This window comes from Ochlerotatus camptorhynchus, unplaced genomic scaffold (genome assembly GCF_037179485.1).
Source record: "Ochlerotatus camptorhynchus isolate MF236.1 unplaced genomic scaffold, CSIRO-AGI_Acam_v1.1 ptg000330l, whole genome shotgun sequence".
Taxonomy (NCBI): domain Eukaryota; kingdom Metazoa; phylum Arthropoda; class Insecta; order Diptera; family Culicidae; genus Ochlerotatus; species Ochlerotatus camptorhynchus.
The window spans coordinates 13,444,908-13,468,950 of NW_027040818.1; the positions used below are offsets into that span (position 1 = coordinate 13,444,908).

General features: G+C 42.4%; 1 protein-coding gene and 1 long non-coding RNA gene across 2 annotated transcripts; one reads left to right on the forward strand and one right to left on the reverse strand.

Annotated features, from left to right (window-relative positions):
- The first annotated feature begins 1,674 nt into the window (after positions 1-1,674).
- Positions 1,675-6,962, forward strand: LOC135708487 (uncharacterized). Its single transcript, XR_010518297.1, has 2 exons — positions 1,675-3,626; positions 3,929-6,962. It is a non-coding gene; the product is annotated as an uncharacterized LOC135708487 (long non-coding RNA).
- loj (logjam) lies at positions 6,590-20,056 on the reverse strand. The gene is made up of 3 exons (XM_065230579.1): positions 19,766-20,056; positions 19,425-19,688; positions 6,590-7,194 (listed from the first exon to the last, which is right to left on the reverse strand). The coding sequence occupies exons 1-3, from the start codon at positions 20,003-20,005 to the stop codon at positions 6,967-6,969; spliced, it is 732 nt and encodes a 243-aa protein (XP_065086651.1). The 5' UTR covers positions 20,006-20,056; the 3' UTR covers positions 6,590-6,966.
- Positions 20,057-24,043: the final 3,987 nt, after the last annotated feature.

Consider the following 24,043-nt stretch of genomic DNA (forward strand, 5'->3'; position numbering starts at 1 on the left):
AACGTAAAACACACCGATGAAATGAAATTGCTTTTTCTTGAACTGACCAACAGGAACATTGACAGTCATATTCAGCAGAGATCCATCGTTTTCCTTTTGGTGAGTTGATGAGGAACCACTTTTGTTCGACTCGATTGTGGCTTGCTGGTCCTCAATATCATCTTCACAGCTATCTTCAAAACCGGTGCCAGACAGATTACTCAGGTCAAGAAATTCAATCTCCGCGAATGGGCCCGGATCTTGGTCAGAATCCACCTTTCTCTTCTTCGAACCTGTTGGTTCACTGCTTTCACCTTCCATGTCAGAGGTTTCCATGCTGAAAAGTAAAATATTGAGAGTTTTTATAATCTTTGTGCTCACATCTTAAAGCAAAAAATCATTTAACTTACGTGCAATCAGCAGCAATCTTTTGTAGGTTCGAGATTTGAGTTCGTTAATGCTAGGTTGTTACAATTTTTTGTTTTTGTTTTGATTCAATGTTTTTGTTTTGGTTTCAATTGAAAGGGGTGATTCATGAGTAACTCTGGTCGTGAATGAATCACCCCCACGTAATGAAAACTGGCAAAAAATAACCGGTAGAATCCAATGTTTGGCTGAATTCACAATATTTTAGAGAATTTCTGAAAATAACACTATGAAGGGAACTGATTCTAAAGAAATTCTTGAGAACATTCCAAAGAAAAATCCTACAAGATTTTTTTTTTTTTTAATCTTTATTAGAGAGATTTTTAGCCATAGGCTAGTTCATTTCTTGGTCATGGGGAGGTCTCAGAAGGAGAACCTCGGAAACGGAGTTTTTGTTTAACAGAGTGTTTTAAATCCTACAAGAAGAAAAGAGCGAATTTTCAAGTTAGTTAAAACATTTTTTTTAAGAAATGGCTCATTAAACCTAGTGATCCTTCAGCTTCAATCGCATTCGGTTTTATACTTAATTTACATTTTATATCGCACTTGATGTAGCCGGGAAATTTTCTAAAATTCCGGGCAAAAATCTGGGAAAATGCTAATTGAGATTTGCTGGTCACCATTACCAAAGCATTCTGGGCAGTTACCCTACAGGTCCTGATATTTTGCATTTCCATTCCTCTGGACTTTCTCTCTACTTGATCTTGAAAACCTTCCAACCTCCTGTGGAAGTTCTCTGAAATTTCCATAGCGGATCCTTTAACTTTCATTCAACTTTTCCAGTATGAGATCCGGATCAATGACACCAGCAAAAATCGCTTTTATAATAAATCAACTTTTCCTGAACCTTGAAAGAACATTTCGATGGGGTTTGCCTTAAATCTCTTTAGATTCAAGAATAGTTGGAATTATTGTTCTCAATGTATTTAAAGATGGGTCACGGGGCAAGATGGGTCAGCTAAATAGTACAGTTTTTTCTTTATTAGAGAGACTTTCACCCGTGGGCTGGTTCGTCTCTGAAAACCCCAGAAAGCGGTTTCCCTAGTTAGAGAGGCTGGGAGTTCCAGAAGGGAACTCCCCAAATTACAGAGTTTGGTGTAGGGGATCCCGGAAGGGAGTCTCCAGAAACAAGCGATGTCCCAGAGGGGTCCCCTTAATACAGAGTGGTTCTTTTACAGAGTTTGAAATGAATTGTTTGCTGTCAATATTGTTGTCATCTTGGTGCCTAGTAGTCTCCTTAATCGCGTCCTTCTGTAAGATATTCGGGAGTCATTGTGATGTTTTGTGGAAGGTCCTGTTTCGTTGCGGTAAAACAGCGTAGGTACGTAGAGTATAATTCATTTTTTGGCGTTCTGGTGCTCAAAGTTTTTGGTGCGGAGATTAGATTTGGTTAAAGAGGCCGGCCTCACGAAGGAAGCCAATCAGTGCTGCAGTCCTGGCCAGATCGTCGCTAAGTGCATCTCTGATGCTGCCTGAAATTTGGTAGCATTCACGGGGACCCTGATATTGTTGGCAGTGACAGATAACGTGTTCCACCGAGTGAGGCTTTCGACAGAGTTCACAAAATTTCCGGAAAGGCCCGTTCCCGGAGAAATTGTGCGATATTCTAGTGTGACCCGTTCTGAGCCTCGACACGATTACCTGCATTCGGTGGTCCGAAGGATCCTCCCACTTACGAGTGTCGCCCTTAATTTTTCTAATGAAAAGGTCCCTCGATTGGGACCATGAGGTTGACCATGAATTCTAGATAGCGTTTTTTGCTGGGATCTCCCGGGTGAATAGTGCCGCTTGTCTTCCGGAGGCCGCTAGATGGTCTGCCTCCTCGTTTCCGCGAATGCCAACGTGTCCAGGGATCCAGACAAAGGTGATGGTTTTTAGATGGCTTGAATCCACGGGTGTTTGGCTAGATCAGAGTCGAGGACTTGTACTACGCTGGCGGAGTCAGTGAATACGACAATCGGCTTATTTGAAGGAGTAGTGGCGGTGATGAAGGCAGCGGCAGCTTCCGCCGAGAAGATGGAGTATTGATTCGGTATTCGATGGCATATGGACATATGGGAATCCGAGATTCCGATTCCGACACCACCACACGAGACTGAGCCATTGGAGTACCGGATGGTCTAATTATTATATCTGGTTCTCTGGAGCTCTGCAACCGATCTCATAAGCGCTGGTGAATTGGTTCCTGCTTTGAAGTTCCTCTTTATCGTCAGGTCGGTAGTGGGTCCGGATAGGTTCCAACCTCTGACTCCGCACTAGTGGACTGTGGACACCGGAGGGAGCTCCAGGTTGGTGGTATCTGAGAGGAGCTGTTTAGCCTCGGTGAGGAGGAATGCTCTCTCATCTAAGCCTTCTGTCTTCTCCTCGAAGCTGATCGATCGGTTGCAGATAGTCTGAATAATTAGTCGTTCAAACGGTAGTATCAACCGGTGTAAGCTAACGCTTTTAAATTGGCTCACTCCTTGTTCAACCTACTGGTCCCAAGAAAATCGATTAACTTACCCCATGCTTGTCAAAATTCTAGTACTACACTATGTTTGTTTTGATTCGCTATGAAAGTTTGACAGATAAAATCCAAAAAGTTGAGCACGTTTCGTCGGGACCTTCTAGTCTTAGAGTTACCTCTATGGTGGTACTCCACTTTCTATGCAAGCTGCGGTTCCGATTGTGGATGGTAGGAGACCAGAGGCGATACGTATAGCTTGATGGGGTACGTGGAGGCTAGTTTAGTGGCGAGTTGGTCACGGGCTAGGCAAGTGATTTCTATCCCGTAAAGCAGAAGTGATTCCAGAATAGTTCTAGCAACGCGAAGCCGAGTGGATCGGTTGCAGTCCGGGTGTCGTCCCGCAATGCATCGGAGGAGGTTCAGGCGTGTCTTACAGGCGTCTTTAACCTCGTCGAAGTGGGGTGAAAAAGACAGATGCCGGTCGAATAGAACCCCGAGAACGCGCGCTGACCTCTCGAGGGGAATAGTTATCCCGTTGATGCATATAGGAGTACTGAGGGGACGGTGACGGTGAGAGTTGAAATCCGGCCGATGACGTCCATAGTGACCGCTCTTATTGCTGCTGCCATCTTCCTCCGAAGTGAATTGACGGTTTTGCGGACGACCAGGATTACGATATCGGCGGCGTAAAGGAAGAAGTAGATTTCCTTGGGAAGGTATACCGGTCTCCTTTCGGAATGTAGTAGAACGGTGGTTTCCCAGGAGCACCCGGAAGGTGCGGTTAATAAGAAAATTCCTAGCAAAATGCATCAGGTGTCCACCAAAGCCCCAGTCCAGCATTTGTCGGATGACGTCTGGCATCCAGGCTCTGTTGTAGGCCTTTGCGATGTCTAGAACTGCCAGTTCAGTATGGTGTTCAGCGGAAGTGGCATCATGGAGAACTTGAGCGAGTGTTGCGAAGTAGGTGTTGGTTCCATATCCTGGACGGAGATTGGCCTGAGGTCGCTAACCTGTCGGCCTATTTTTCCTTGTTTAAGGATAGGTCCCACTAGGCTGTGTTTCCACTACCTGGGCAAGGCAGTTACTTAACCACTCGTGGTTGATCAGATCTAGAAGTTTTCTTCTGCCTTCTGGGGGGAAGATTCCGGAGTAAGGGATAACCCACCTCGTCTGAGCTTGCAGAGTTCCCTCTGGCCTTGGAATCCTTGGCTTGGATAATGCCAAAGCAAGCTCGTCCAGCCGGAAATGTCGGTTTATTGCCGGTACGGGTGATTCCATCGGGATTTCCACGTTGGAAATGGATGATGTTGATGCGACTCTCGATCTGCGGAAGTGTTCGTCGTAGCCCTCTATGTCAGATAGGGAAGCAAAGTGGTTCCCAAATGCATTCACGATGGTATCCGGATCATGGGTGATCCCTCCTGCATGCTGAAGCACAATTCCCATTGCTCCATAGATCGGATGCCCATTGATTCGGTAGTGCACCAAAGCCACCTCCCTATCTGGGTGATCCTTGGGCAGGCGCTTAACGGATCGAAGAGCTTTCCTTCTAGTAAATCTAGCAAACTGCAAATTGCAATGTAAGTGTTTGGTCCCCACCACGGGAGAGCTTTACGCCCCGGATTGGGTCTGGATCGAGGAATAGTATCCATGACAACCTGGAAGATTAAGCCGATGTATTCCGCCAGGTTCGTTGGTTCAGTGTCCCTGCAGGTTGTGATGATTGTCCCTTGGAAGCGGGTCCAGTCAGCCCGATTGTAGATCCAACGTGGTCTACGAGAGGTTTCAGTTGGTATACAATCTAGTCGGATTTCAATGGGGCGGTGATCGCTACCCATAGGATCCTCTTTAACTCTCCAGAGGAAACGATGTATTAGGCTTGAGCTAACAAAGGAGACGTCGATTGCAGATTCTCTCTGTCCGCTGGTAAAGGTAATGGAAAGATTGGCTGCTTCCTTCGCAGCTTCAAGCACCTCGATGCCCCTAAGATTACTTGAGGGGCTGCCGTTTACGTCACCTAGGAAATGAATGTGACCATCGATAGTGGAAAATAAGTCGGTTAACTTACCTTTAATTATCATGATTGTGAGTGGACATTCCAGTCTTACACGGCAATAGGTAAGTCAGTGGTTAAAGGGACGATGGTGAAGGGAAGAGGTGCTTTTATTCCAATAGCAGTACCATGAAGTAGTGCATTTATTGATATCAACCGGTTCAATACAATTCCAAGGATGGCTTGCTTTTTCAAACCAGCATTGGGATCGGGGTTACATTGAGCCTGTTGATGTTAACATACCTTACCTCATCAATCAGGCTAAAACCTTGTTGTCCTCTGCTGTCCGAAGACGTCGTCTCCACTCTACTCGATCCATGGCCACATTTCGCCAGCCTCGTAGTCTGCGAAGGGTCCGCAGGTCGCCTTCTCATAGATTAACCTATCGTAGCCCGGGAAGCCGAGCGATTTGCAGTTCCATGTTCCGAGTTTCCAATCGTAGTCCTTATTTCGTTGCGTAGGTCTGTGCCGATTGTTCCGATTCGTATTTCTTTCTTCGGTATTTGCAACTTTATGTTTTTTTCAGGGTGGCTTGTTGGGCCTGCCCCAATCCACTGTCTCGCCGGGGGACTATCGTGCACAGCCCTGTTTAGAGTCCCACGCTGGCACTAGGACGGAATCAGCCGCTCCTAACATGGAGAACAGACGCCGGTTTGAGCCGCTTCTCGATGGCTACGCCACCCTGCTGTGTCCATGTTTCAGCTGGTAGTCTTTTGTTATCATATGACTCGGGGAGGCGTGAGTTAGGATCTAGTTATTCCGCTCCTTCCAGGTTTTCAGTTGATGTTGACATACAAAAATATAAAGAGATCAAGAAGATGACCCATCTTGCCCCACCATACCCTACGAAGTATTTTTGACAGAACATTTTGCAGTGATGGTTTGATGGCAATGGTTTGAAACGTCAAAAAGCTAGCCATTCCACACAATATGGATATCAACGGAACGTAATAGCCAATGATATCGAAATTTGATGCCTAACGCCATTTTGGACGACCTGAAGCGTTGTCTTGATGTTTTGTCTCCGAAAATAGTCTACTGTTAGGCGCAATATTCTTTCAGCTTCAAATAACCAAAGTAAATTGTCGCCGTTCGAGTCGGTACGGAATTCACCCTTTTCAAGTTAAGTGAATCATCTAGCATTGAGTACCTTAACCAAACTAAATCTAAAATAAAAAAATAAATTAAAATACAATATCAAGTTACAAAAACAAACACTACAAAGCATCAGGCAAGTAAATAAAAAAGTGGACCTCATAGCAAATCCAGGAGATAAGCAAAGAAAGAATTGTATGTAGGAAGTAATATCCAAACAAGAAACAAATTTGTATATTTAAAGGACAAAATCATACACCTTAAACAATAGGAAATAACAAACCAAGAGCGGAAGACAAACCTAAATAACCCAAAAGAAATGAAAAGAAAAAAAAAAACCGTTGTTGAAACCTTAGTATGCCTATGCATTTTATAACCGGATTACCGAAGCAGGTATGAAGCAACATCAGCAGAAAGTTGCTCCATGAAAAGACGTGCAGACGCAACTAACAGAGGGTATGAGATATTAGTTTTAATAATTGAACAAATCTAATACGTTGCCATGCGTCAAATATATCAGAAATTTTCATTGAACTTTGGTGGCTTTCGGTTTTCGCTGTGTAGAATTCTTCGAACAAATCCCTGCCTAATTTGTGAACCATTATTATATATTTCATATAATCGACCTTACTATCTGGACGAACTAAAACAATGCTTGAATTTGATTGCGAGAATGACACTTCTGAAGTGACATAAGTACAATCTTCGCAGGACAGAAGCTTCATCAATTTGATCGGGAAATTGACACTGAACTCAACGTACCTAATACAGACAAAAATCTCAAAATAACTAAACTCCCCTGCGCTTCTCACCCCGCTCTCACTAGCCCGAATTGCTTTCCCATTCGAGACTTCTGGTTTCTTGTTCTTTTTTTTGTTATTGTGCTCATGTTTCAGGTTTGGAATGGTATACGAAAAAAAAAAACAATCTATCCTCACAACCGTGGTCACGTCGTCATAACCATTCCCTAGATTCCCATTTTACTGTTGCCCATTTTGACGTCGAACAGCTTCCGCACGAAGTACACCTGAACCGAGGTGGTCAGCATGATGACGATGATCTGCAGCAGGGACCACTTTTGCACGTACGAGTTGTTGTCCACGATCAGGGCGTAGTCCCGGGCTTCCTGGTTGCGCGAGTACGCCTGGTGCTGGAACATCGAGTTCAGGTTGCGCTCCACCGTCGATATCGTGTTCTAGAGATAAGCGAGTAGAAAAACACAGCAGTATGAGGAAACAATTAAGGGCGCAAGATAAAGATGTTTGGTATGTTTTCTTTATCAGGGTTTTTCCAGATGAAATATTGCCTCAACAGCGATGGTTGAAAGTTCTTCGATATGCTTTGTAGCAACGATTCTCAGTCTATGGGTTTGCTTTTAGATGGGTCTATCACAAATTGGCTACATATTTTTTTTTCTAAATTTTATGGAAATTCGTGGGAAATTTTTACGAGCGCGAGGGGAAACGTCAACCAAAACGTTTGTTTACATCAGAATAAGGATTTTTCCACAACGCAAATTAAAGGCTGACTAAAAGTTAATTGGTACGCACAAAAAGACCTATAATTCGTGATTCAATAAGTTCAAAAAGTCTATTAATGGTTGCTTTACAGTACTTTTATTAAAGCTTCAAAGTTACAGCATTAGATGGTTACATTTCTCCACTTCGAACGAAATCTCGAACCTTCCTCTTGATGGAGCCCATCAGCGCCCGCACAGTGGAAACGGACACGGAAGCAGCGCATTTCTTCCATTTTACCCACATTTGCTGGATGTCCTTGATTGCCCCGCTGCTTCGTCGAAGTCACTGCTTTGAAATTGCCCAGTATTTTTCGATTGGTCGAAATTCCGGGCAATTCGGAGGTGCTTAGGGAAAAAATCGATCTTGTTGGCAGCATACCACTCCAGAACCACCTTGGAGTAGTGGTAGCTGGCCAAATCGGGCTAAAAGATGACTTTGCCCCTATGCTTGCGGATGAACGGCAATACACGCTTTTTCAGGCATTCTTCGTTGTAAACTTGGGATGTCATCGTCGAGGATGTGACGAATGGTTCCGTTCTGAGGCCACAACTGCAAATCGCTTGCCAAATCATGGCCTTCTTCGCGAACTTGTCGGCAAATAAGAACCTGATCTTCCCAGCACATCCCCACGTCCAGTCGCGATGTAAAAATTTTGACCGGGAAGCTGCTTAAAATCGAGTTTGACGTATGTTTCGTCATCGATCAAAGTGCAGCCCTTGTGTTTCGTCAAAACACGGTCGTACAAGAGCCTTGCACGCTTTTTGGCCACGGAATTCAGCTTCATGTGTCGGTTCGAGTGTTAACTGGCTTTGTACGACTTGTATCCATACCTGACAAGGATATGTTTTGCACTGTTTGAAAGTTGGCGTTGTACCTTCTGGCCACATCTCGGATCGAAAGACCGGGGTTGACTTAAAAACCACCTCAACACCTTGCTGCGCAGCTGGCGATCCCTCGTTCCAGTTTTTCCGTAAGTCCGCTGATTCCTTTCCACACTCAGGGTTTCCTTGTAGGTTTTGAGCACTCGACAAACTGTTGTTTTCGGCATCTTCAGACCTTTAGCAAGCTTGGAACCGGGCCACTCTGGATTTTCCAGGTGTTTGAGTACAATATTGTTTTCTTGTTTCGAGTTCCATTTGACGTTATTTCTGACCGCGATGGACTACTTTGATCAAACTTGCACCAGTTGTTCTCTATAGAAGTGTAAACAAACCACTGTCAAAGATGTTCGATTCCCAACACTAGAGGCGTGCTAGCGGCGCGCGAGGGGCGTACCAATTTACTTTTACTTTTACATTTTCCATTCAACTTCTTGCAAATTTCCATCAGTAATTGTCTTATTTTACGATTTTCCACAGATCTGAACTGATTTGCACCTAAACAATTCACACATAAGAAACCCGGAAGATCATAACCACTAAGGCGGCATTCAAATTTTCCATTTTTCTCAACAAAAAGATTCCTGCACATTAGCAGAATCCTTGCATTTTGCATTAAATGTTTCAACTGTTAATCAACTGAAGTACCGACGTGGGAGGCAGCTCCCACACCTGCACCCTACCTATCGACCCATCAACTCATGAACTGGGGACCAACGGTTTTACTTCCCTTCCGAAGGAAGGCTTGATCAGAGATGTTATGCCGCAGAACATCCCGGCGGCGCCGACTGGGATTGAATCCAGGCCTGCTGCTGGGTTGAGAGGTAATCACGCTTACCACTACACCACCGGGACTGCTATTGGAGCATCTTAGATGAATCAATTTATAAGAAAAAATGAAAAAAGTGTTCCGCTTCATTTTCTGCTCACAACACTCTGTTTTGACATTCTACTATTCACAACCAGAGGTTGAATCGGAAGCCGGTGCTGAACGCATATCCTGGTCCGTCGAACAGCAATTAGAGTCAGCCTTTGAAAATCTTTTCTTAAATTCTTCGAAACCCATTCGCTTTTTCAGTGGTTTTATTTTATTCATCTTGAATGAGAAAGATTTTTTATTATGGTACTTTAATATTCCCCTGAATAGTCTTATTCGTTCTGATATTTTCCATAATAGTCTTGAAATTCTGTGTAAAACATTTGAGAAATTCCCTACAGAATTATTGAATGTTCAATCAACATTTATCTTAGTATTCTAAATTATCCTCGTGTGAATTAACCATACATTTCCCTTCATAATTTTTTTTTTTTTGAAATTCCTTTATAACTTTTCTCAGAAAACTCTTGATAGGTCCTTTAGAATTCATCATATATTCTTCCGAATTTTCGTTTTCTAACACCTCAAAATTCCATGGGAATTCCTCTCAGATTTTCGTTTGAATTTTTCTTGAAATACTCTTGAGAGAATCTCCTGGAGATTTTCAGAAATTCTCTTTGGAAGGCTTAGGAAGCCAGAATTATTGAATATTCAATGTACATATTCTAAATTATTCTCGCGAGAATTAACCTTAAATTTCCCTAAATAATTTCCTTCGAAATTTCTCTGGACTATTCCTCAGAAATCTCTTGATATGTCCTTTAGAATTTAGGAGATATTCTTCCAAATTTTCTTTGCATATCATCTCAAAATTCCATGGGAATTTCTCTCAGATTTAAGTTTGAATTCTACTTAAAATACACTTGAGAGAATATCCTGGTGTTTTCCCGCGCTTTCAAACAAGCTTGACATTTTGACAAGAATTGAGTGAGCTTTTTTCAAAAGTAGATTCCTTTGAAATTAATATCGATATTCCCTTGGACCTCAAACATCTCTTTGATTTATTGTTTGACATTTAATTCAACCGTAGTAGGTCATTAGGAATAATGTCAGGATTGTATTACCCATAATCGCATGGCAGTCCGAAACGCATAGGAAATCATGCAAATATGGACAGTGTAGTCATATCATCATTAACTTTGTCGTAGAGTTCACTTGAAGTCTCCTCCGAATTCCATTAGAATGCTCCCTAAAATGGCCTTTCTCAGGATACCCATAATAGTCTTTTCAGAACTACTTGGGGTAAATTTTTAGTTCTCCTTACAATTTGATTGAAATGCTTCTCAAATTAACTTTATATTGTAGTAATATTTCTATGGAGTATTCCTCAAAACTCATTTGGTGTTCTTATCTAAATGTTGTAGACTATTTTTCAAATGGTCAGAATTAACAAATGTTGCCCAACTCCAGAGTCATGAATATTTTCAAATTTGAGATCTTAAGGGTTACGCCATGACTGTAACTTGGAAAAATTAAAGAATGTGAAAATCTGGCATAGCCCCTAAATATTGAAAATGTTATCGAGAAATCTCCAGAAAACTTCTTAGTCCGATTTCATTGTTTTATATAAAAATGTCCAAGTTCATTCTAGCACTTTATGACCTACAATACACGACCCACTCAGTCCAGTAGCGTCCGGTCTAGTGCACTTCGAAAAATTTACATGTAACTTAGAAAAATTTCATAGTTCTGAAGGGGTGGTCACTCTACACAATTGTTTTGCGCCAACTTTTTTCCGCAGTTGTGCCGCAGTTGTACCGGCAGTGCCAAGAAGTCATTGAACTGACTTTTGATTGCTTGTGAATAATACCTTGTTTGGCAACCCGGTATTTTAACGGCTCTTGTTTTTATTTTGTTTTTCAATGTTTTCAAAAACGACACGGACTCCAGCTGGGACTACACACATGATGCATGATGTATCCGTCTTCAAGGATGCCTGCAACGGACGAGCTCCGTTGCTACACGATCCTTCCATCTTCGTCGGAAGGCCGACTCCGCACAACGAACGACAATCAATTAATCAACCAACCCTTCTGGGAGCCGGCGGAGGAAACGGATTTGCACCGAATTTTTCACCGCCCGAGTATCATCCGTCGGAAAACTGGAAACCAACACCGGCCGGAACACACGTCAGACTGATGAAGGACGCACCGCTGACCCGAAACGGACCAGCCAATTTTCCAAGCAGAACTCCACCAAGCCGGACAATTCGATCAGCTTGAAGGTCTACAGCGCTTCCAAGAACAACCGCTTCCCAGGCCAGAAAAAATCGCATTCTCCACTTCTTCGTTCGCCGTCCGAGGATCTGTTGCTGACTGCATTCACCACCAAGGACTGCCACCCGTCGCAAGTGCGAATGTTCCCGCTGAAATCGGAAAATTCCTCCTCCGGATTGGTCGAGTTCCCGAGCGTAGCCCTGGCGGTGAACGTCATAATGAAGTACAACCACAGCGCGATCGATCACAAATGCACAAAATTCCCGTTCATTATGAAGCTGTGCTTCTCCTCCAAGAAGATGAACGGTGCGTGGAGCAACGAGAACACCGAAAACACGTTAGCTTTGAAAGAGCGGAAGCTTCTTTTTCTGAGAAAAGAAAGGATTTTCCTTTTTCTGTGTAGTTAATGTTATGATTCGTAATTGATGAATTTACGTTACGGTCGACCGGCAGATGGAAATGATGTGATAATGATAATGACGTTTTGCTACCTGTAAAATCGCATGGTATATTTTTTAGTACATCATCACTTTTATGGTTTTGGATTTCAAACCTAGGTGTTGCATGCACTGGTGCAGTTTCGCGTAAATTCATCAATTATAATTTCTTATTGCGTTAGTTGGAAGTGCAAAAAGGAAGGATAGTAAAAATAATTTGTTGAACTATTTGAGATTTTGCCAAGACGGTCCTCCAACATTATATGTTGGACGATGGAATGGTTGGTGTAGCAGTCCCCGCCATGGATGTATTTGAGCAGTTCGAATGGTAGGATGGTATAGTTTTTGTTTGGTTGTTGACTTTCCGATTAACCGCTTGTCGTGACCGGCCCAAGATTTCCAGCGTCGGCCACGGCTACACGAATTAGCGATGCAGCTCCCACGGCTGCGGCTGCTGCTGCTTTAGTTGCTGCTGCTGCTGTTCCTTCTGCTGGTCCGTCTCCTCTAAAATTCGTCAAAAAAGACGGAAGCTGGAAGCTGCCACAGCCTTGGGAGCTGCATCGCTAGTTCGTGTAACCATGGTCGGAAACCTCGGTCATGCCGTCACGGGTGTAACGATTTTGAGAATCCATGGCGAGACTTGGTGGAGATTCACGGTTGTTTTGAAAATAATTTGACTAGGAATTGCAACATCAATAACAAATTTTGACACATGCACACTGCGCAGGCGCAGAAAAAGTTCAGTGTTGCTAGTAACTTTAAAGATCATAAAATTGTAACCATGGGTGCCAAACAACGCCAATGACTGCACCCGGGTGTGCCCAAGTTTGATTTTGGCACACTGTGTAGAGTGACCAACCCCTTGGAATTCTGAGACATTTAAATAAAGGACTTCAAAAAATTATCCAAATTTGATTCAAACATTGTTTACTGTATGGATTTTAAAATTAGGCTGATGCTATTGTTATTTTATTTTATTTCAAAAATTACAAAAAGTTTAGAAGGGCAAAACGAGATTCAGCCCTATTCAAAATTGTCATTCGTTTGTTTCTAAAACTTCAGACGTCAAGAGATAATCAACTCTGCACACTGTGCCGAAACACTGTTCGGCACGATAGGGAGCACTTTGACAAGTAGGACACAAACAATATAATATAAAACGGCATCACTGTTAAGTGTTGACGTTTCGCCAATCGTTGTCTACTCGGTTGAATACTTTGGTAACCGGTTTTGAGGATCGTTCGAAAAAAATCTATAAGTATTCTCTGAACCGTGACCGGTTGAGAGTGTGTTGTCAATACGGCTGAAACGGGTTACCTCCAGCGACAATTGGTCAAAAGTCTGGAAGATCTGGTCATCCAATACGACGGTACAGTTCGAAATGCGATCGGCGAAGTTGTTGAGTCTTCATATGGTGCAGACTGGTTGGATTCCAGTATCATGAAAATCAAAACCAATGCACGTTCGCAGTACATTTCAACGCAAATCAAAATTAAGCCGGCTGCGGAGGAAATTTTGAAGAAGTCTGGCTGGTTAATGCTATGAAAATTAGAAGCTGCCCAAATTGGGGCTTACCGACCGACACGTTTTCGATTGCGGATGGAATCATAGAGAAAAATGCCCGCCAGTTGCCTTTGATGGTTAATTTGGAAGGCCACGCCAACAATCTCAATATCTCAATATCAAACAAATGGATCCCCTATATGCCAGGGATTAACCTCGACAAACCCTCACATTCTCCTGCACATGCTTTCCCCAAAAGTCTCCCAAAAGAAAACCCTTCTTATTTTTGGACTAAATGTTACCGTATGCGTGATAATGTTTGCACCATTGAGAAATGTCAAAATTAAAAAAATTCTCAAAAATTTCGTTTTCGAGTTTTTTTTATTTATTCAAAGGGGGGATGTTTCTCAGAGTCTTAAACTATGTTAATCGTAGATCGAGTTTCCACTTGCTGCAATGACGGCCTCCACACGCTTCCGGAATGCACGGCAGGTTCTAATAATGTAGTCTGGATCCATTTCTCTCCAAGTACTGGTCAATGTTTGTCTGAGGCTTGCTGTACTCGGGTGGGGTTTAGAACAGGCCTTGGCCTTCATAACGCGCCATATTGAGTAAAGGGTGTCCACGATGAAATTGCCACACTATGAAATTGCTCTAACTTTTTAACCGTTGGGTAGAATTTAATGAAAATTTGGGTGGATTTAGTTCATAGTGCATTATTTACATCCTGCAAGTTTTAAAGTCCTGTGATCAAAACTCGCGGAAATGGAGTCGAAAGAACAGCTCGTGCGTGATAAAATCTTGCGCATTCATCACGAGAACAAGGATCTCTCGCATCGTTCCATCGGTAAAACGTTGGGAATCACGAATTCCACGGTGTCGCGAGTGATTAAGCGGTTCGAGGAACGGTTGACCACCGATCGGAAGCCCAGAAGTGAAGGAAAAAGTATTCCGTACAACACCAAAAATCACAACCGCGTAGTTGGGGCCTTCAACCGAAATCCGAACGCCTCCGTTAGGGATGTGGCTAAGAAGCTGCACCTAAGCCGAAGTTTTGTCCAGAAGGCCAAAACTAAGGCTGGGCTTCGAACGTTCAAGGTACAAAAGGCCCCTAATCGCGACGAGAAGCAGAACAAGTCCGCCAAAACCCGTGCCAGGAAGTTGTACCTCAACATGCTGACGAAAGTTGAATGCTGCATCATGGACGACGAAACATATGTGAAGGCCGACTTCAAACAGATCCCCGGCAACCTGTTTTTCACGGCCAAGGATAAGTTCAGCGTTCCGGAGCATGTCCGCACTCAGAAGATGTCCAAATTTGCGAAGAAATTCCTGGTTTGGCAAGCCATCTGCACGTGCGGGAAGCGGAGTGCACATTTCGTGACCCAGGACACGATGAACGGACAGGTGTACATAAAAGAGTGCCTCCAGAAGCGGCTGCTTCCTCTCCTGAAGGCCCACAACGTCCCAACAATCTTCTGGCCGGATTTGGCCTCATGCCACTACTCCAAGGACGTGCTGAAGTGGTATGCGGACAATAAGGTCAATTTCGTGCCGAAAATGTTCAACCCTCCCAACACTCCGGAGCTCCGCCCCATCGAGAAGTACTGGGCGATTATGAAGCAGCACCTTCTTAAACGACCTAAGGTAGTGAAGACAGTCGAGGAACTGAAGAAAGTATGGGTTTACATGCAAAAAACGGTTGATTCACAGGTTGTGCAGAATCTTATGGCCGGGGTTAAGGCCAAGGTGCGGGCATTTGCGTATGGACTGTTAATAAAATACGAGTAAAATGGTAAAATGAAGTTTAATAGTTATTTCTCAATCCCTGAAAATTTGATGGCAATCGGATGAAAACTCGAATTTTGCGAATCAATTTTGTGTGTGGCCATTTCATCGTGGACACTCTTTAATCCAGCGGATTAAGATCGGGGCTGGATGGTGGCCACATATCCTTCGCCCAGAACGGAAGATGTTCCTGCAACCACCTCTGAGTGCGGTTCAAGGTGTGGCACGGAGCCCCATCTTGTTGAAATACAACATTTGGCTTCGGACCGTACTGTTGTTTGATCCACGGAAGAACATACTTACTTAAAATCCCGATGTAGACCTCCGTGTTGACCTTGTCGCCTTCTGGAATGAACACCGGGTCGTTTTTTTGGCATCGGAAGCCACCGATCCAAACACCACAACGCTAGCAGGATGCTTGGTCAGATACACGTTTTTGTGCTCGTCGGCTTCGTCTTTTACCGGAAGAGAACTAATATACTGGAATTTGATACGGGGTCGACGGTAAACATGCTCTCGTCGGTGAACAGGATTACCGGATTTTTTCGCTTAAGGAAGTTCAAGATTTTCTTGCATCGTTCGACTCGTAGCTCCCGGATGCGGTTGGTAATCATGTGAGTTTTTTTCCGTGCCCTCGACTTCGCCCGGCAATCTTCCTTTACGATCTTACGGCACGGAACTGATCCCGATTTGCCATTTTCCTTATTGAACGCACTGGATTCACCCGAATCTTCCTTTTGATAGCAGCGATAACCCTCGGAACCCGAGCTGACCTCGGACGACCTGTGGCCACCTTCGCGGATAGTTGTCCTTTCTTTTCTCGGTCTAAAACCCTTTTAACGGTCCACCGGGACACTCCCACGGCGATTGAAATGTCTTTTTGCGACATTTGAGCGTGGGACAAATCACGAATACGCTGCCACTTCGTCATGGTGCAACTGTCAAACTAAGTAAATCATTTTCTTTTATACAAAGCCTACTACGGTATGAGCTATAAGTTACGTGCACGCAAAGAAAACCAAGGCATTGTATGCACAGGTGAAACGGAAACCTTACTTGTACGATGGTGCAAACATTATCACGCATACGGTATATACTATCGTGGGCATCCAATCTCAAATCAGAGCAGGATTTTCTGCGAGAGTTGAGATACATTTACAAGTTTGTTATGCAGAATAATCAATAAATAAAAAAAAGCTTATCAAAGGAGGGTGGCCTGATTCGAATACCGGTTTAACCGAGGATCATCCGCAATGGAAATTTTTACATTTTCACCTGCGGTTTCTCTCGGTTATTCTTGCCAGTCTTAATTGGTATGAACTTAAATGGGGTAACCACAGGACTTTATAGTGATGTCCATATAATTTTGAAAGTAGTTCCAGTACTGCTGTGGGATGTCAATACGTATTAACCCCACATATTCCATCAGACCTGGACTGGTGTACGATTGCCTTAGCGCAATAGCATAAGATTTATATAATATAACAGCATGCTGTTTTATTCAAGCATTCCGCTAGCAACCCAATTTCATTACTTAAGAATCATTGCAGTAAGAAATGCAATTACATTTTATTCTATTCCACGAGTCCGATATCAAGCACATTCCCGTAACCAGATCCGGTTATTTTACAGATGCATCGCTGTCACTTTCCTTCTGTAGAACGAGCTCGTATCATGGGTCCTCAGTGTGATGCCTACCGATTGGTCAACTGTAAAGGCCCAAGCGCAATGTAGGCGGAAGCGGAACGGAAACGGAAAGTTTGACAGTTGTCACAAATGGCATCAAGATGCCTAACCGAAGTCGATTTGATTATAACTAGTTTTCAATCCGACAAGTAGGCTTACTCAGATCGGGCTTTTCCGCTGCCACTGCCGTTCCGCTTCCGCTGTTAAGGCCTTGGTAATTACTGAAAAAAAATTTGAGGCTTTATTAAAAACTGGCTCGAGGATGTTGCTCCTAGAATCGGGAAGAATTTGATAGGCAGAAGGTAACAATTTGATCCATCATTGATCAAGCTACGCCTTCGTTTCTGTACATCTGGTGGACGGATTCAATTTGCTGTATACACTGTATAGGTTTTATGGCTTTCACTTCCTGTTCCACTTCCTGAAGGGAAGCTGATTGCTTGCCATGATCCTTCAGAGCAATAGAGAATGTAAACACAATCACAAAAGTCGCAGCTTTCGGGGTTGCCAAACTCATGGATTATTGACACCTTGATAGGCACACTTTGATTGACATGTTCGGCACAGCTCAATCAGTCGGTACCAATTTAGGTGTGCAGAGTTAATACCCTTGCCAGAATATTTTTTTTATTAAGTATTTATTTATTTTTTATTAATCAATCACTTGAATACTTAATTTTGTTGGGACCTTGTCATTTTTTACCTCTCTGAGAAAAAGTTGTAGAGAAAAACCTACGGGCAAGTCAGCTGTACTCTGAGCTAATATATTAACATTGAGTAACTGTGAGTTAGTCGTAGCTACTCAAACAATAACAAAGTAGCCTTAATTTAACTTTTTTCAATCTGTCGTATTTACAAACAAAATAACGTCAGCCATCATTAACAGTTTTGTTTAGGATTTAGATTAAGATTTCTTTATTAAAGATACTTTCAGCTGTAGTTTTGCTTAAATGCAAGTATGTTATTTTTCTCTTAAAAAAAACTTTCTTTTTTAAGATACTTTATAGATACTGCTACAAACTGAAAACGTTTCGATCATACGAACTCCAACAACTTATATGGATTTACAGGAATCATTGCATAGTTCGTCATCCTATTATTTGAACATTCGGTAGTAACGACAAAGATGGTTTTTTAACTAATACTCTGCGGTAATACCGTTGTTAAGTTTTACCCTGATTAAAACCCGTATTATTATTCATCAAGAGCTATTCCTGGTTTGTTTTCATTAAGTGTTTGGTAGAATATTCGTAGTATGCTTTCAATTTACAAAGCGTTATTGGCAATGATTTTTCACTTCCACTGCGATGTCTGGAATAATTCTATGGTGGAAGCGACTTGTTCCTTAATCATGGCTGATCAAAGTAATTAAAGTCATGCAAAATGCAGGGAATGCAACTGATACGCTAGAATATAAGAAAAGAAGTTTACAAAATTGTTTTGAACTTACACCGGTGTAACATATGTGACACATAACTCGATCAAAACTTTTCTCTCGTTGACTCAGTTGCTGCGATACATATTGACATGTTGACAACGATATTCATCATTGAGCAGCGCGAGTAACTCAGAGCTACTCAAAATTTGCTTAAAAATTACTCATGATATAAAGCTGTCTGGCCCCTAGAGAAAAACAATGTTTTATGGTAGAAAAAAAAAATCAAAAAAATGTTTTTAATAAAAATTTAAAATCTTGAATATTTTCAAATGCTATCTTCAAAAATGTTCTTAGTCCATTTCTTTTTCTAAAAGTTCAATCTCGTGATCTAAACTTCAAACTATCACTTTAATGTTCGGTTCAAGGGAAAATTTACCGGCCCGGAAATAAAAAAAAATATTTTCGGTACGTTTTTATTTTTTTTAAAATATTGAGATAAATTATCAAAAATCCAAGAGAATCAGTTTCTTCCTTAGATTTTTGTCAAAAATTACATGTGAAAATATTTTTTCTATCTTATTATGAAAAAACGTGAATGTTCTTTAAAAAATTAGAAAAAATGTGTTTTTTTTAGATTTTTGATACCTTTTTCCAATATTAATTATAATTATTTTTTTTTGAGCGGTTAGCTTCCCCTAATGATACACTCGGCCTAGTAGCGTTCAGCCCTTTGAAAAATGTGTAAGTTACTGATATTTTTAAACACTTTTCAAGTGTCGTACTTCAAACCAAATCACCCGGGAAAAGCCAAGAAAGGACCGGGAATTTAATTTCTAAAATCCTGTGGCCCCCCCTTGTAAACGGCAAACTGACCAAACGTTCTGATGCCAGAATGGATTCAAAAATGGCCAAATGAAAATGGTCTTAGCAACGTCGGCATGACTCTGCCAAAGGCCTTAGAAATTGCCAAAGTATTCTATATTCGTAACATATTACAATAATTAAAACAAAGGAAAATTCATTATAACTTCCCAGTCCAAGCAACCCACAATGAACCAATGACTGACAATCTTTCAACCATCGCCGTCCGGCGATAAACGATTTCTAGATAAACTACACCCCCGCCGCCCCTTACTACATACCGTGAAGTTGTTCATGTTGACGTTGAGGTCTTCGATTTCCCTCGTGTACTTTTCCCATTCGTCGTACCGAATAACAGTCAGATACATATTGACCAGTTTGCTCGCGAACTTTGCAAACTGATTGTCAATACAGACGGCATAGTATCCTCCCATCGAGGCACCATCTGTGTAGTCACTGGACGCTTGCCATTGGTACGGGTGAACGATTTCGCCTCGGGGATTCCGCACCGCAAATCCGGCCATCCCATCTCCGCCACGGATCACCTACAAAGGGAGGAGGGGGGAGGAATGAATTGGCACCGATCAAATCAAATCTTCCCAAAACCACAATCAACTCTCACCTGAAAGCTAACGTAGAAAGTGCTGCCCGGTTGAACGTACTGGTAGTAGCAGTCCTCCTTGCCAGCCTCGATGTGCACTTTGTAGTCCATGGCCACAGCCGGGAGGGTCTCGTACCACGGTCGGGCTTCTGCGTCATCTTGTGATCCGACCAGCTGCACCAGGTATCCCCCTAGCAGTCCAAAGGCTAGGAGCGCACCGCAAATCGACGTGTGCCACGTAAAAGATTTCGATGCTACCATGTTTTCGATTCGCTAGCCTGCTACCTCTCGACAGGCAGTTTCACTCTCTGGTTGCTTGATCTAATGTACCGAAGAACACTGACGTCGTCGTCTGCAGGTATGTCTGTCTGTCTGTCAGCTTGCTCAACTGGTGCTCCTTTCACCACCGCGTTTTGGTTTGGGTTTTTCTATATTGGTGTGCTGCTGTCGTCTGACACCGAAGTTTTTAAAGTAACTTACATGTCGTCTAGTTGATTATCAGCACCACGCAACAACGCAGCCAGTCAGTGGTAGTGGTGTGGTATTTCTCGTCCATGGCACTTGCTGATATACGCTGGAATGTTTATTTTGGCTGACTCCGGTTTTATTTTTCACTGACTGTGCATCTGTGTGCGGTTCCAGGCTAGTGGACGGTCGAGGTACGCTCGAGGAGGCTATTTGCAGTGCACGGAGGGAATTCGGTTAACCATTAACTTTTTGGATAAGGGCAAATCTAATTGATCAGTTTTTAAAACCCAAATTGTCGATTTTTATTCAAGCTTTGGGTCAAGAAGTTAGCGTAAATCATCAAGTAAACTATTTTATTGAAGTATTGAGCATGAGCATGTTTGACCGCCTGCGGTTGCTACTTCGTTATTGCCAGATGATTGATGTTCCTTGGGCGCAGCGTTGTCAGTATTCCAGATTGTTAGTCATCTTTCCAGATACACAGACAAAGTACGTTAGTTTCCAGGTTTTTCAAACATCTTGTTTTCTAAATGTCACTACTATTTATCACCCACTCATCTAAGACATTTTAATTTTAATTAATTTACCTTAAGTCCACTCGAATGACATGTATTATTGCTTTAAAAGGCATGAATGTAGCCAAAGTGAGGCAGGCAAGTGTTCCCACAATTTTGAATGTTTCAGTAAGTTCCACTACCGTAAAAAAATGTTAAGTTCGAATATGGCAACTAATGCGCCTTATCTCCAAATTAAGTAAAAAAAATGTAATGGCAAAGAACTAAAAAAAATAATTAAATACAGTGCCACGGAAAACAAATCAAGATCTTCGCTAGGATCTTCGTGAATCTTCATAGTTCGTTCATTTCAGAAAGAGTTTGTTAAATGTTTAGAATATTGACAAATGATTTAAGTTTGCTTTTTAAAAAGATCTCGAAATCATGAATCATGCATTTTTTTCTACAAATCTTAAAATACTAAAAATTAAGTCCCAGTAGTGAGAGACAAACCTGAAAATTTATGTAATGAAGTAACAATCACATTTCCCTAGAATATGTTTTTTTTTGTCTGAAATTACGAAAATCTTTATCTAGTCATTCGTTTTTTTTTTCAACTCAACAATTTGAGAAAATGAATAATCGAGCATTAAAATTTTATGAGTTAGGTATTACTTGTTAAATTCTAATGTTCGATTCTTCATTTTCTCAAATTCTTCTATTGAAACCTTACTTACTTTACTTAAGCATTTGTCAGATTCAAAGGATATTGGATTCGCTTGTAGTTGCTCGAAACTACCTAAGTGTGCTCAATATTTTTTGTCAGTAAATACCTGTAAAATACTTTGGGATAGTTCCATCAGTATTCCTCTATGTGCAATCATGTTCATCTGTTTTATTAATTGTTTTGTATTTTGCCACAACAAAGGGGTAGGTCACTCTGCCAACCACCTTGTGATTGTGTTTCTTGTGTGTTTTGGGTGCCGGAGGGTGTTTCTTCATGCCGACTAAGCTGTCAAAACATAAATCGAAAAATTATGCTTACTGGCAACCATAACATGCCCTGCTATTATCTTGGATTTTTATTCGGATTAAAAGTGTATTGACAATTCATAGACGTTTCCCCGAATTATGTTATGTTGTCTGAAATAGAACTTACTTACTTACTTACTTAACGATCCTGCGCACCTCCAGGGGTGCAAAGGGCCTTTGTGAAAGATTTCCATCCTGGGCGATTACTAGCTTTGGCTTTGACCTGTGCCCACGCCGCCACGAGCCTCTGGGTCTGCCTCTGCTGGATTCCAGTCCAGTGTTTGCTTGCAGATATCATTTCCGCTCCGTCGTAGTGTGTGGCCGACCCACCTCCTTTTCCGTTCACGAATTTCTGTCTCTATCGGCTTCTGAAGGCACAAACGATGAAGCTCGGAATTTGAGATCCAATTGTGGGGCCACCAGGCACGAATTATGTACCGCAGGCATCGGTTGATAAACACCTGCAGCTTCTGAGTGTTCTCCGCTGATACACACCATGTTTCATTGGCGTATAACAGCACAGACTTCACGTTCGAGTTAAAAATTCGGATTTCGGTGCGTCGACTGATCTGATTCGCTCTCCATACATTTCGCAAACTGGCAAAAGCAGCCCTCGCCTTCATAATCCGTGCACCTATGTCGCTCTTGGTGCCGCCGTTCGACGCTATCTGGCTGCCAAGATATTGGAAGCTTTCGACTTTCTCCACTGCCTGCCCAGCTACCGTGAAATTGGAACGGTTTTCCGTGTTGACATCCAACGATTTGACCTTGTTGACGTTGATGGTTAGACCTGCTTCAGAGGAGCGTTCCACAAGGTCGTCGAGCTTACTCTGCATGTCAGAGCGCCGTTGTGCTAATAACGCAACATCATCAGCCTAATCGAAGTCGTTGAGATGCTCCATGGTAATAGGCTGCCACAGCAACCCACGGTTCGGTACACGGTCAACGGCTCCAACCATGATTACGATGAGGAACAGTAGCGGTGATAATATACATCCTTGCCTCACACCCACGATTACCCGAATCGGGTCATACAAAGCTCCGTTGTGCAACACTTTGCATGAGAAAGCCTCGTACTGCGCTTCGATGAGGTTGACGATCTTATCATGGAGGTAACGCTAAGACTAGAAGGTCCCGAAGAAACGTACTCAACTTTTTGGCTCAGCTCTGGTACTCTCTTCGGTCCCAAGCTAATTGATTCACCCCTCGAAACATAGGAAAATCCACTAACCCCTCATTTTATCTGTCAAACTTTCATAGCGAATCAAAACAAACATTGTGTAGTACTAGAATTTCGACTAGAATTGGATACGTTAATCGTTTGCTTGGGACCAATAGGCTAGTCAAGTAGTGAACCAATTTAAACCCGTTAGTTTCGTATTGATTGTTGATCTTATCAGGGACTCCTTTGCGTCTCAGAGCGCCCCTCAAGTTTTCGTGGTTTATTCGGTCGTAAACTTTTTCGTAGTCAATGAATACCAAGTACAGGGACTCTTGGAACTCATTGACCTGCTCCAAGATGATGCGGAGCGTGACAATATGGTCCACACAGGATCTTCCAGCACGGAATCCTGCCTGCTGTCGTCTGAAATAGAACGTCTCATCAACATCTGTTAATCCATCGAGGTCCGGTGCAATCCAACAAACCGACCGCCGTGGTTCTCGCTTCTTTGGAATAAAAAACAACAACTAAATTGACCAACAAACGGCAAAGGTGCCACAGTGGATGAAAATGTCGCGGAAGGGTGTTTGAAGTGTGTCGAAGTGTGTATTTGCTGTGTATAACACAAGGTGGAGAGTGACTTCCCAAGCAGGGTACCTTCCATTCATTTTGGCTAAAAAAATGTTTTATGAAATTATGGAATGAAATTGTATGTGTAAGTAACAAGAAAATATTGTAAGGTTTGTGTTTAACACATACAACGTGCAAATTTAGCATTGACAGAGTCACAATGAGAAATTTTCTTATCGCCTTTTCGCCAAGAGCGAAGAGTGGGTGAGATAAATGACAAAAATTGTCATTGTCACAAACATTAATTGCCAAAATAAATGGAATGCACTCTGCATATAAGCGAAGACAACAAATCAAGAAGACTGGCAACTTTGCCAGAATCCAACCGACAGATACAATAGCGCTGCGCTTGAGTGAAGGTGGAAGCAACGCATAGAAAAATGAGCAAATACACAAACCCTTCTTCTGAGGATGTAATCTTTGCTATCAAATTCGTTCGAAGCATTTACCTTTGAGCGGCAGATGAGGCTAAAAATTTGGAGGTGCAAATTTAACTAAATATTTCTGCTGGAA